The sequence below is a fragment of the Mustela nivalis genome (genome assembly GCF_964662115.1).
Source record: "Mustela nivalis genome assembly, chromosome: 8".
NCBI classification, from domain to species: Eukaryota; Metazoa; Chordata; class Mammalia; order Carnivora; family Mustelidae; genus Mustela; species Mustela nivalis.
In genome coordinates this window covers 39,488,293-39,501,252 of record NC_139027.1, presented here as the reverse complement: position 1 = coordinate 39,501,252, position 12,960 = coordinate 39,488,293, and the positions used below count along the sequence as shown (strand labels likewise).

Here is a 12,960-nt window from a genome sequence, read left to right as displayed (position 1 = left end):
GGTTTTAGGGTCGAGCCCTAAATGGCTTCTCCTCAGTGGGAAATCTGCTGCTTCCTCTGCCCCTCCCCCCACTCGTGCTTTCTCTCTCAGATGAATAAATTTTTTAAAATCTTTAAGAAAAAAAAAATTTACCTCCAAAGCTACTGTTGAAGATTTCATGACTCAACTTTATAGGATGTTAGATTTTATTTTGCATATAAATCTTAGAGGGGGTCCAGGGATTTAGGTGGGGAATGTTGACATTTTGCTTTTCTTTTACAGAAATAAATTGCTGAATGAGTTTATGGACAGTGCAAAAGCATCCAGCAGCCCTGCCCAGGCCATTGAGATAGTGAAGCTGGCGGGTGCCTTCAGTTTGCCTATTTGTGAAGACCTTGCCCGGAGAGTGATGGCTGACTTTGCGATCAGCCAGGAACAAAAGTGAGCCCTGCATGGGTAACATAAAAGAAAGTGATAGAAGTAGAGCAGGCCATTTGCCCATCGACCCAGTGTTTATAGTTTTCTGTCTCCTTAACTTTTTTCTTTGCAAAAAGGACATGTTAGTTATTTATTTCATTTGTCATACACATCAGAGGCCTGTAGATTTGGCTCTTGGAACCATTTCCCTTTTCATCATAGTTCAGTGCAGCTGCAGAGTCCCTCCCCCACGCCTAAAATGCAGTGTAACCCTCTAGTTTATTTTCCTTACAGGGAAGCCCTGGGAAATCTAACCTCCTTGACCAGTGATAGCGACAGTGACAGCGACACCAGTGAAGGCAAATAAAAATGGGCAAATCAGGAGAAGCTGTGGCTCTGAATAGCTGTTAAAAGTACACTTGAGAACTGCCATCTCTGTCTAACCATATTGTGAAGAAAACAAGAGAATTCAGCCTTGACCTTTGAAGAACAATAGATACAACATGGACTAAATTCCTAATTTGATACTTCCTAAGCCACCCTTTCAGGGTTGACCATTTGAACAGAAGCAGCACTACCATTTTCCTTTCTTTGGACATGCAGCGTGAGGACACAGCTCCTAGCTTCAGCCTAAGCTCTGCGGACCTACAATGTTTGTTCGGCCGACTTCACATGCTGTCCGGTGTGGTCTGCCCTCCTCTCTCATGGACTTGGCCTTTGTTGGCTGATGCTATGATGGTGGTACTTCCTCAGTCTTTGAGAAGGTGGCTAAAGGAGATTTGCAATACACATCTCTACTGATACTAGATTAGTAGCCCAATTTCAGGGGTATTATAGACGTGAGAAATTTGCCATTGTTGTTTAATCATTTCTAAGTTGCATAGGGTTTAGGCTGCACATATGGGAAAATGGAGGCTTGTAATTAAACCCTAGTTAATGTGTATTTGTATGCATTCCCGTTACTTTTACACAGCCAAGTTCCAGGGCTGTGGGGTAGGGGAGGTGCTCCATCTCCTTTTCTTCCCTCCTTGGGTGCCAGGACCTTTAGTTGTACTCTACTCAAAGTGCTCAAGAATGAGGGCTGCTGGGCACCTGGGTGGCTCAGTAAGGTTAAGCATCTGCCTTCAGCTCTGGTCATGATCCTGGGGTCTTGGTATTGAGCCCTGCATTGGGTTCCCTGCCCAGTGGGAACCCTGCTCCTCCTGCCTGCCACTCCCCTACCTGTGCGCTCCTTTGCTTTGTCACATAAATAAAAAATTAAAATATAAAAAAATAAAGTGAGGGCTTTTAATCAGGAACTTCTACTTCTGGCATTTCTCTTGCCACTCTGAAATCCTGTTGGAAGCTAACAGGAACCTGCATGGTTTACAAGAGCATTACCCTTTATAGGGTTTCCACCGGCTGCTTTTGCTCATGCGTAGTCCAGATGTACTGAGTTCCCACAGAGGAAGACCTTCATCTTTACCTTGCCAGGGCTGCCACTGATGGCCGACTATATCGTACCATTGTCGGTTACATGGGTCTGTTCCAGCTCTGCTTTCTATCATCTCTAGGCCTGGACCCAGCTTTATATCCTCAAAAACCTAAGTAGTAGTTCATGTTTTCTCCTAGGTGGCTGGTTTAAGACCGCTAATGAAGGACAAAGGGGGCAGAGAAATGACCGTTATGAGCTACTTCAGCATTCACCTGTGTTACTCTGACATAACTGAAGCAAATGAACAAAAGGACAGTTAAGGCTGATTAGCCTTTGATCTTGGTTTACAACTTCCAGGGAGAATCTGGCTTCCTGTTAAGTTTCTGTTCGCTCTGGTCCTTCCCATCTTCCCCCAGATGCCTGGCTCTCTTCTTGGCCAAATACTATACTCACTGCAGTCCTTATAAATGTGGTACATTTCTCCTTGCCCAGGCCCCAACAGAACCCTCACCTTAGTGCTTGGTAGCTACAGAGCTGATGGGAAAAAGTCCCATCTTGGCTGATGTCATGAAAATTTATAATGGATTTCAGTGTAGTTCAGTTGTTTTAACTGCTGTAGTTTACTCCAAATACCAACTCTAGGCAAATAACTGCTTCAAAGTTTCAAAAAATCAGCCCTGTAGGATATGTCTCCATTCTTATTTTTAAAATTTTAATCTCTACACCCAACCTGGGGCTTAAACTTAACCCTGAAATCAAGAGTTGCATGCTTTACTAACTCAAACAGCCAGGTACCCCTCCAATCTCTCATTTTAAAAATATTTATTCACTAATATTAGCCCATAATAGCAAAAAATGTTGCTTCTTTATATCAAAGTCAATGACCTACAGTTTTTGCTTCTGGTCCCTGGCTCTCCCCTCAATTTTGCTGTCTTCTTCCTCCCAAGACTCTAATGCACTCACGTACTGCATGTCTAAAAGGCAGTTACTAAAATGAGTGAGTGGTTTCTCAGTCATGAGAATGCATTTTTTACGACCACTCTTAAATACGTTTTAACGTTTCATAGATGTTTAAATAGGAAATATTTACATTTACAACCTAAAATCAGCGTTTTATTTAATTTTTTGAAAGATTTTTTTTTTATTTGACAGATTACAAGTAGGCAGAGAGAGAGGAGGGAGCAGACTCCCTGCCGAGCAGAGAGCCTGACTTGGGGTTCCATCCCAGGACCCTGGGATCATGACCTGAGCCAAAGGCAGAGGCTGTAACCCACTGAGCTACCCAGGCGCCCCTAAAATCAGTGTTTTAAACAAAATGGTATGAGGAGAAAGATTAGAGTTCTAAATCCAATTAGGAGCAGGATCAAGTTATGAAAAGCTTTGGAGCATTGATGGCAGATAAAGCAACCATGTTAAAATAATCCAAAAATAGCCTTTTGGGAATTGGGAATTGAGGACAGTTGAACTGTTTTTTAGAAACTTACCAAAAAGGAACATGAGAAAACAGGAGCAAACTGTGGAGTCAGGACCCATGGAATGGGAAGGGTCAAGGGAGGAGGCCTATTATATGTGAATAAACTTGTTCAGTGTGCCTCAGATCACCAGTGTGTGGAAATTAGAACTAGCAGATCTGAGGTTCAGAAGAACAATTTGAGGACTCCAGCAATAAAATGGACTGATGTTGGTCTTTAAACTGTAGGATCTGAAGATGAATTTCATGGGTGATATAGAATACTGCAATTACAAAATCAAAGTACATCACATGCAATAAAGCTGTGATACATTTTACAGTGCAATAAACATGTGTATAGGTACACATGTGTTAAGTTTATCTGGTCATGACATAAATAAAAACACTGAAATAGGACCTGCTCGGAGACAGTAGTCACTGGAACAAGGCTGCTCAGGGCAAGTTCAGGGAGTCATTTAGAACAGATCTTCGGAGCAGAGTGATGATTTACCAGAGAAAAGTATTTGATTTGGTTAACAAAAGGCAATGTGCTAATGGAAGGACAGAAATGTAAGGTATATAGGGTCTGGACAGTGAAGGAACATCCAACCTGGCCCAGGAAGGAGCCTAACCTGTCAAAATGCTGTCCATCCAATCCACACAGTCGTGAACTGAGAGAATTCAGGACTAGAGATCAAGCCCAGAAACAGTTTACAGAGCTTGGCAGCATTTCAGAGTCTTAAAAACTAAGAATGTCCAAGAGGAATAAAGGTTATGAGAATTTATTCCCAGGGAAACCTAAACTTTGCCACTAATACCAGTGAATTTGTTCCTACAAGAGTGGCACCTCTGCTGGCTCTTGCCTCTTAGTCCCTCTAGAAACCCTCTTCCTGAAAACCCCAGGGCAGTGTCCCTACAGCTAACGTGAACTAACAAGTCGGCGAAACCACATGACCTCCCCATGTTTTGGAAGGGGCAGAGTGGCCGGTTACACTCCTCCTCTTCCTTTCTGATACTCTCCTGCTAACCTCAGGGTCCCTAAATGCATCAGGGGGAAGGAAGCAGGGAGCAGGAAGACATGGGGAGAAGGGGGTTCAGCTTTGCACTGGACCTGATGAAGAATGATTTGCCTGATAATCCTTTTTATTTCCCATTCATGTTAGATTATCTGTTCTTCTGCATTGAGTTCAAGCAAGTTACTTTAAAACTGGTGGGACAACTCATTTGGGACTTGGAGACTGCTTTTATCCAGAACCTGTTAAGAAAAAGCAGAGGATTTAAATTAATACTAAGGAATAGACTTTATGCCTTAAAAAAAGACTATCTAAAACTGCATTTTAGTTACATCATTGATTTTGAAACCTTAAAGCAAAGATCAGAGTTTTAATGTTGTATCTGGAGACATGAATTTAAAATGCTGAGGAACACTTCCTACAGCACTCAAGAGGGAGGCAGTAAGGTAACCCAATTTAAGGCTCAAATAGATTGAGACCATGAAAGCAATAATCATTTGCTTCACACGATCAAGTCAGAAGTGGCAGAGATGTAACTTACCACCTATAGTTGAAGTAAAAACCTGCTGGAGTGAAGCTGCCTGCCTCTAACAGTCCAGAGTTACAGCCATCTTCCCCAAACTTGCCCTTCTGGGTTCCACCTTGCCTTCAAGAACAGCTGAGAACCTAAGTAAAGGCCCTTTTTACTTGAGGGTTGCTGCGTAACATCTCAGAAAGATGGGAGTCTCGCTACACGAGAGAGAACCAAAGCCTGACTGAGCGTCCCCTTTCAACCTCACCCCGTTTTCCCACAGGCAGCAGGGGTAAGGAGGTTAATGGAACTACTAAAACTTGAAGACCAGTGGTCTTCATTATTTTGAATGACTGAGCTAAAATAAACCATTCAGTATTGCTTGCTTCTTACAAGCTCAGAGAATCACATCTGATGAGTTATTTCCCAGCTCCTAGAGAAATTTAAATTTAGATTCCCTCATAACTGGTAATATTTTACATGCTACATAAGTAGAACAAATCGCATGCACCTTTACCAAGACAAACAGGTAAGCAGCTTTGCGAGTTAATGCATTTTGTAATCCCATGCCATTCCAAAGGGAAGAAAGGCTGAATTTAGAACAGCCTCATTATCTTCTGGTAAAAATAGCCCACTCTAACTGTAGAAATTAAGGGCATTACACAACTCATGTGTTCTATCAGAGACACTGTATATATTTTGTTGATTTAAGAATCTATTCAGGAAGAACATAAGGAATATTAGCAATATCAACCAAGGCCAAAACAGGACCAAAAGATCTCCACATCAAAGGTCAAGTGCCATGCAAATTCAATGTAACAATCCAAATTCAGGGTCTGGCACACACCTGCAGAAATATAAAATAGAATTCCTCTCTCCTTTAGGATTTGCAGTTACTTTGCTCAAATGAAAGTGCCTCCTCAGTCTCTTTGTGAATACACAAACTTCAACAAAAATTAAAATTACTAAAAAAAATTGACAATATTTTCATGGAATTAAAAAAAAAAAGGGATTTGTTAATGTTTACCTAATATGGCAATTGTCCTAACCTTCAGAGATGTGAACTAAAAAAGTTCTCTGGGTTTTATGGCAATCCAGTTTAAATATACCATAAAATTATTCAATCCCGGGAAGTTTCCAGGCTCACTATCCCCACTTCAATGAAGAGATTCAGTCCAAGTACTAGAAAGGAGCAAGGTCAATTACCAGTGTTTCAGAACCGAGAGCTGTGACCTGTTTTGAGGGCTGTTGAATTAATTTGTGCATAAAAAAAGAATTTTTTTTTTTTTTTTTTAAATGAAACAGACCAGAAAACAGTACATCACAAGTAAAAAGGGGCTAGCAGTGGTTTGGAAAAACTTTTATGTATGTACACAGGTGTGTGTATATATAGGGTCCCAATGTAAAATAAAAATTTTACCTGTGGTAGCAACTTTAAAAGTCTCAGATACTATTTCTAGTGCCTTTAATCACTAGAAATGCTTTATCTCCCATTATAAATATTTTGACATTGTGCCTTGTACATCACTCTTGTGTTTGAGCAGCAGGAATCAGTTACCAGAACCCTCAAAGCCAAAAACAGACCTTGCACTTTCGGAACCCAATTCATGACCGGGAAACTCCGTGCCCAGGACATCCTACTTCTGCTGTTGCCACTTGTCAAGGAAATTGTCTACACATACAATGAACTAGAAATGGTACTTTTTGAAAAGGGATAAGCTACTCAGTTTTCATCTTTTTGTTTTATTCAGTTTGCTCCAAGGGCAGAATCAGTAGTCACAGGGATCACAAACATTATTTTGACTGGCTCAGGAGCCTGATCAGTAAAACCTGAAAAACAGAAAATGTTACACAAGTTGCAAAGAAAATACTCCAGGAGTTCACTGACATGATAGCAAGTGGAAATAATATAAATGCAACAGGTGTTAACATTTAGAACAGTACTTGTAACCTGCTCCTTTCTAGACAATTCTGGGACCCTGTTGCAAACCCTTCATGTATCACTGCTGATTCCCTTTTACATAAAATACGACTTTACAAAACTCTTCCTAGACCTTACTCTTGCTGTACTTGAGTGGTTCCTATTCCTACGGCGCTGGCGTATGCTGTCAGGATGTCCACTATCTGTTTAGTTTCTAGGGTCATTCGGGCTTCCTTCAGCCAGTCCTGGGCCACTCGTCTGGACTCCCCCTTCAGCTGATTGACAAACTTGGCTGCCAGCTCCAGATCACCATGCTCAATGCAATAGGAGGCATAGGACAGTAATTTGAAAGTGTTTATGTCCTCAGGGCTGAGCTCCGCGGGCGGCTTCAGTTGCTGAGGCGGGAATAAGAGCAAGGACTGCAGGTAGGAGAGGAAGTACTGGTATAAGCTATTTCTGGTTTCATCAATCATTGCTACCCTTCGGGCCAGTTTTTGAACACCATAGAAACGGGCTCTAAGGGTCTCTTCACTGTACACCCCACGGGTCAGGGACTCTGGAGGGATAGCTGCGGTTAAAGCTTGGGCAAATTCACTATCGCCACAGTTGACTCTGATGGCCTCGACCGCACTAGCCAGCGGCACGGTGGGCAGGTCTGCAGACGCAGTCTTCATGCTGTACTTGAGCGCCTCCACCGACAGCCAGAGCTGGTGGGCTTTTCGGGCCTCCTCTTCAGCCACTGCATGACCTATCAAGGGAAAAAAAAGGTAAAGGAAAACATTTTTCTCTCCATCTGACTACATGTCCTCCTCAATACCTCCAGAGATCTGATGCACCCTGCACTCCAAACAGGCTAAAGCCACATGTGTGAACAACGGGGCCAGAGAGAGCCTCTTCCAACCTCACCTACCACCATCTCTGGCGTGTTCTTTCCTAGAAAGCTGGCCTCTTCATGAGGCAACACTGCAAGCGTAACTTGAGCACTCTTCTTCTTTTTAAACAGAGAGAGCAGGGGAGGGGCAGAGGGAGGGGCAGAATCCTGAGCAGCCTCCACGCCCAGTGTGGAGCCTGACGCAGAGCTCGATCTCATGACTGAGATCATGACCTGAGCAGAGATCAAGAGCCAGACACTCCACTGACTGAGCTACCCAGGTGCCCCAATAAGGCCTTGTTTTTAGTAAAACCATGGAGAAAACTGAAAGGATGTATGTGTACAAGCACAACTGAGTCTCTTTTCCTGTGACATCTAGGACAATACATGGTATCTAATTCAGATATTTATTTTAGAATGTTTGAGAAACATACTTAAACTAGGCTAAGACTTAATGTTAATGCCATCAGAAACTTCCTGCAAAGGAAGACTCTTTGTAAACATAATGGACTACTAGATCTTGAAATTTCATGAGTAGTTTATTTTTATACTTATCTGACAAAGATGGCTCTCTAACACCCCCCAAAAAACTCATTTTATCAACATCCTATCAGGACATTTCCCCTTCAATGTGGCACATGGAAGCCTCAGAATAACTACTGTCCATTTGATCAGTGGAATCAGCAAATCACCACCTCCAAAATAGGAATGGAGACAAGATCAGCAGAGCCGGAGGGCGAGCATGGAGATACACTGGCCTTCTGCTCCTCTCAGGACACACAAGACATAACCAAAGTGTGCTGGGTAACCTGCCTTCTAAATGGTGATCTCCATTCTATGATACACCGAGTATAACATCAAGTATTTAGATTTAATTTTTAGATTCTTTTTAATTTTCTCTCACAAACTCTCTATGTTCCAAACTTATCAAATCTGGGCTAATTTTCACAGAAATGAATAAAATTTAATAGCACGACTTCAGCATCGTTATACCCTAATGCTGATGGATGTATCTCATTGTCCTGCTACCAACAAATTATCCTAAGAAGTTGGACTGAATAAAATTGTAAGAGGCCCATGAGCTCACTCTGAACAGCCTGTTCGATTCCTCTCAGTCTGGCATAGGCAGTGTTTATATCCAGAGTAAAGTTGTCAACTTGCTCTTGACTGAGCCGACGAAACTGTAACTCTTGCTCTGCCAGTTTCTCAGACAGGTCCTGAAATAAAACATAAACAGTGTCCGGAAAAGAGTGGTGCTACTTCAGTGCATGGCATTTATTAGGACACTCGTCTTCCAGCAACTGCCATCTCCACAAGCAAGAGTGCCTTTAAAATCTCCAAATATTTGTCAGGAAAACTCCTCCATTATGTGTAAGGTTTTAAAAATTTCCTAAAACTCTTAGCAGATGTGATTTTCTACAAATTTACTGACAGAACCTAGTATTAGAGGAAGCAGACCAGGAGGAGTAGAACTCAGACTATTACAAAAGGAGAAAGTGCCACCTGAGAAAATAAAGTAACGTACTACCACCCCAACATAATAAACTGTATTCAATATTGCTGATTCAAGAGCGTATATACTCATTCTTTTCTCAGAAAAATACCCATTAAATAAATTTAAAGTAAAATACCTTTTCATATTGGCATAAATTTCAATTTTCTGGAAGATCTCCTTACGTGGAAAACCTCATTCTCTTCTTGTGAGACAAAATAAGTTAATATATTATAAATGGCTTGCTGAATAGAAACAAGTTATGATTAAAGATACCTGTCTTGCTGTGATTTCCAAATCTAACCTCTCTGGGAAGTTTCCTCAGATATAAAAATCTGAGCACTACCACATAATCCGTAGGAGTTTGTAGAGAGGAAGCAGGAGTTACCCATGTCAAGCACCATCTGCATTCTTGAAACCCCCTGAACCAACCCTCCCTAAAGATTTGAAGGCTCCAAGTAACTAGGACACAGATAAAAACACATGTAACACACAGATACATCTTTCTGTGAAAAACAGCAGTGCTACAAATATACAAACGCCCCAGTGTGCCAAGGCTGGGTGCCATTAGCAATCTTTCCTCACTCTTCCACACCCATGGGGGCAATGACATCCAGAGCACATGAAAAGGAAAGGACAGACTGTTCATGTAAAAGGGAAAAGGAGGCTGAAGGGCAGCTGATGCTGTCTCGCAGGTCCTCACCTGTTCAAATTCATATTTCAATTCCTGCTCCTGTACCCTAAGGACATCGCGTAAGTGATCAGTGTGGGCAGCAGCCTGTCGGCGAAGCTGGGTTCTCATTTCATTCTCCATGGCATCTCTGACTTCCTCTACCTGTGAAACCACAGGAATGATCATATTTTCTTTCAGAAAAAGAGAAAGAAAAGAGAAAGGATGACAGCAGCTTCCGTATCCTGAGCTGCTCCAACGTGCCGCGCATGTGGACATGGTCCTGACCTCTCTGACATCCATCAGAAAACTGAATGTTGGAAAGTGACTCGAAAACAAGGTCACACAGCTATGGCAAAAATCAGACCTCAAATGGGGTCTCTCTGGACCCCATTTCTGTTTCTTCCATATCACCAGGCTGCATCTTACACAAGGCCAACACTGTCATTTCCTGAATGACACACTCCTGTGACAATTAACAAATTCCAACTCATGGAAAGAAATAACTACAAACACTTGGGATCAAACACAGCTTCACCACAGCCACCTGTGTAACCTATGAATAATAAATAATGCCTATTGTAAAGAACTATTAAGAAAATCAATAAATATTTGGCAGTTACTTTACACAATTTCTTCTAAACAAAGAAAACTACTCTGAAACTGCTTACTTTACTATGAATTTAGATTCACAACATGGCCCAGATCTAACCAAAAATATGACAAGCCTATCACAACTCACCTAATAATTGGCCATTAGCTAATTACAAGTTATTTAATACTAATTACCTGGAATTCATAACCTACTTTTTCTCAGAATAGAAGTAATGAATAAACCCATTCAGTCCGTACATACATATTTATAAAAGTGCCTATCCTGGGCTTGGCAGTGCCTACTATATGCTCAGATACAGCGGTGCTGGAGGCACACTAACTTTTTGTTCTCATATAATGTACAATATAGGGATCAGACAGTAAGTAGATAAACTGGACATCTCAGATTGTGATACTTACTTTTAGAAAATAAATAAGGCAGTATGAGGGAAAGGAAGACAGAATCTACACTGTAAGAACAGGAAAAGTCTTGCTGTTCTAGAAGGTAACATCCAAGCTTAGAACTAAGGTTTAAAGAGAGGAAGTGTAACAAAGTATAAGGCAGAGCAAGTAGTGAAGGTGCAAGACCAAACAAAAAAACCAGGGCACCTGGCAAATACAGGCAATAAGGGAAGTAAGGGAAGTCTGGTTCACAGCAAACAGGAATAAAATCAAGAGGCCTTTTTGGTATGGGCTAAGAATTTGGATTTTTTTATTAAAAGCAGGGGGCTGTCAGTGCAAGGTTTTCAGCAACCTAGCGTCTGATCTGAACCAATTGCCATGTAAATGGACACAGAAAGATGGGTATGAAAACAGAACCTGGGGGCTCCTGAGCGGCACAGTCAGTTGAATGGCTGACTCTTGGTTTCAGCTCACATCATGATCTTAGGGGTCCTGGAGTCAAGCCCTGCCATGGGCTCTGCACTTAGCAGAGAGTCGGCTTGAGGATTCTCTCTCACCCTCTTCCCCTCCCCAAGCCTGTACTCCCCGCCACCAAAAAATAAATCTATTTTTTTAAAAAGGGGGGGGTGCTGTTATGGGAAGGGAAACTGTTATGATGATAATCTGGACTTAGAGAAGGGGGACAAAGTTGGGGTTTACTTTGGATGCAGAACTGGATATGTCGATGGACGGGTGTGAAAGTTGACAGAGGAACAACTAAGCATGTTTCTGGCTTGAGCAACTGGGGATGGAGATTTAGAAAGAAATAAGCTGAGGGGCTAGGATACAGATTGGGGAAAGTCAAGAAATTTGCTTTGAATAAACTGAGTTTGAAACAACTGAGTTTGAGTTTCAAACAACTACTGAGAAGCCTGGTAGAGACATCAAGTCAGCTGCTGAATAGGAGGAATCTGAAGATGAGGCAGAGGCCAGAACTAGCAACATAAATGTCCCCATGACAGACAGGATTTAACTTTCTCAGTCCCAGGACTAGATAAGAGCACCTGGAGACAGTTTAGATGGATAAAAGGTTTCAGAACCACGGCCAGTACATGCTCCTATTTGGGAGGCGGAACCAAGAAGGGGGCAAAGGAGTGGCCGGCAAGGTGGGAGACAGGCGGGAGAGGGTGGTGTCCTGGCAGCTAGCGAAAAAAGAACTTCATGGCGGAGGGAGTGCTCACGAATGGAGGTAAGTACCCAGGTGCCCAAATCAACCCAGAGACACCTATTAATACATGATGTGCACCGACACAAGACTAAAAGGAGAGATCTCATCCATTCTTAACCAAAACACTGGCAGAGAAGAAAGACAATCCAACATTGAGTCTTTCAGCACCGCTTTAGGAGACAGCGGCTCCACCTGGAAAAGATAAAGTCGATAATCCCGGACACCAAAAGCTTACTTCCTTTCACTTCAGCATCTGCTCAATATAAAGGAACTCTGCTACAACAATCCTTCCCTAGAAGTTCTGACTAGAACAAGGGCCAATTCAATGGTGGGTCAGCATGATTTACATCTAATATTTTAAAGTCAGTAACTGTTGATATTATCTCTAGAAGCAGCTATTCAAGTGGTTTCACGTTTAATTTCTCATTTCCTCTACCTTTCTGTCCTGTTCAGCCTGTATCTCACTTCTGTGATGTTCTAATGCTTTTGCCACTGCAGAGTCAAACGCACGCTTTTCTTCTAGCTTTTGTTTTTCCAAGGCTAGTGCAATGTGCTGCTTCTCCGTGGCTTTCTGTTCTGCCAGCTCTCTATTCAGCTGGTCGATGCGGCGATGTGCATGAGCAATCAGAGAGTTCAGGTCTTCAGTAGTCAGCTTGTCAGCTAAACAGAAAATGACATTAAAATGTTAATGATTTCACCAAAACTAAACATCTACAACATACCCGCTTCAAGTGACAGTAATTTAATTTTAACAGCTGTAAAGAAAGCAAAGGGTAGCTAACCCTTTGAAGCAGATTTAGATTCTCCACTGCCCTCAGAAATTCACTGCCTGTGTCCAACTAAGACATGTTCAATCCCAAGCGAAGTAATTTAGGTAGGCCTTCAAGTATATTATCAGTTCTTTTCCACGAACCCAAATTAGGACTTCCAATCTGAACTAAATATAAATAGACTTTATAATTTATCCTAATTTTGCCTCTAAAAACAGTTTATATACACACTTCTATATTTTTGCTCAC

The 12,960-nt window shown here is 41.9% G+C and overlaps 3 protein-coding genes across 5 annotated transcripts in view; 1 reads left to right on the top strand and 2 right to left on the bottom strand.

The window, feature by feature from the left end:
• The window catches only part of PTCD3 (pentatricopeptide repeat domain 3), a 31,805-nt gene extending 30,468 nt beyond the window's left edge, over positions 1 to 1,337 (top strand). For both annotated transcript variants that reach the window (XM_082743470.1, XM_082743469.1), the window contains exons 23-24: positions 262 to 420; positions 691 to 1,337. In XM_082743470.1, coding sequence (XP_082599596.1) covers positions 262 to 420; positions 691 to 763 — 232 coding nt within the window. In that variant the 3' untranslated portion in view covers positions 764 to 1,337. The remainder of the gene's footprint in view (positions 1 to 261; positions 421 to 690) is intronic.
• A 5,174-nt stretch (positions 1,338 to 6,511) lies between these two features.
• Positions 6,512 to 12,504, bottom strand: LOC309870912 (MICOS complex subunit Mic60-like). Its single transcript, XM_082743511.1, has 4 exons — positions 12,378 to 12,504; positions 9,772 to 9,903; positions 8,664 to 8,793; positions 6,512 to 7,453 (listed from the first exon to the last, which is right to left on the bottom strand). The coding sequence occupies exons 2-4, from the start codon at positions 9,880 to 9,882 to the stop codon at positions 6,840 to 6,842; spliced, it is 855 nt and encodes a 284-aa protein (XP_082599637.1). The 5' UTR covers positions 9,883 to 9,903; positions 12,378 to 12,504; the 3' UTR covers positions 6,512 to 6,839.
• The window catches only part of LOC309870905 (MICOS complex subunit MIC60-like), a gene marked incomplete at its 3' end in the record, with an annotated part of 37,495 nt that continues 36,960 nt past the window's right edge, over positions 12,426 to 12,960 (bottom strand). For both annotated transcript variants that reach the window (XM_082743492.1, XM_082743493.1), the window contains exon 11: positions 12,426 to 12,601. The remainder of the gene's footprint in view (positions 12,602 to 12,960) is intronic.

Coding starts and splice junctions, on each gene's coding strand:
- LOC309870912 (XM_082743511.1), bottom strand. CDS start 9,882: ATGGAGAATGAAATGAGAACCCAGCTTCGCCGACAGGCTGCTGCCCAC. Junction 8,794..9,771: donor TGAAATATGAATTTGAACAG/GTGAGGACCTGC, acceptor GTTTTATTTCAG/GACCTGTCTGAGAAACTGGC. Junction 7,454..8,663: donor AATCGAACAGGCTGTTCAGA/GTGAGCTCATGG, acceptor TTCCCTTGATAG/GTCATGCAGTGGCTGAAGAG.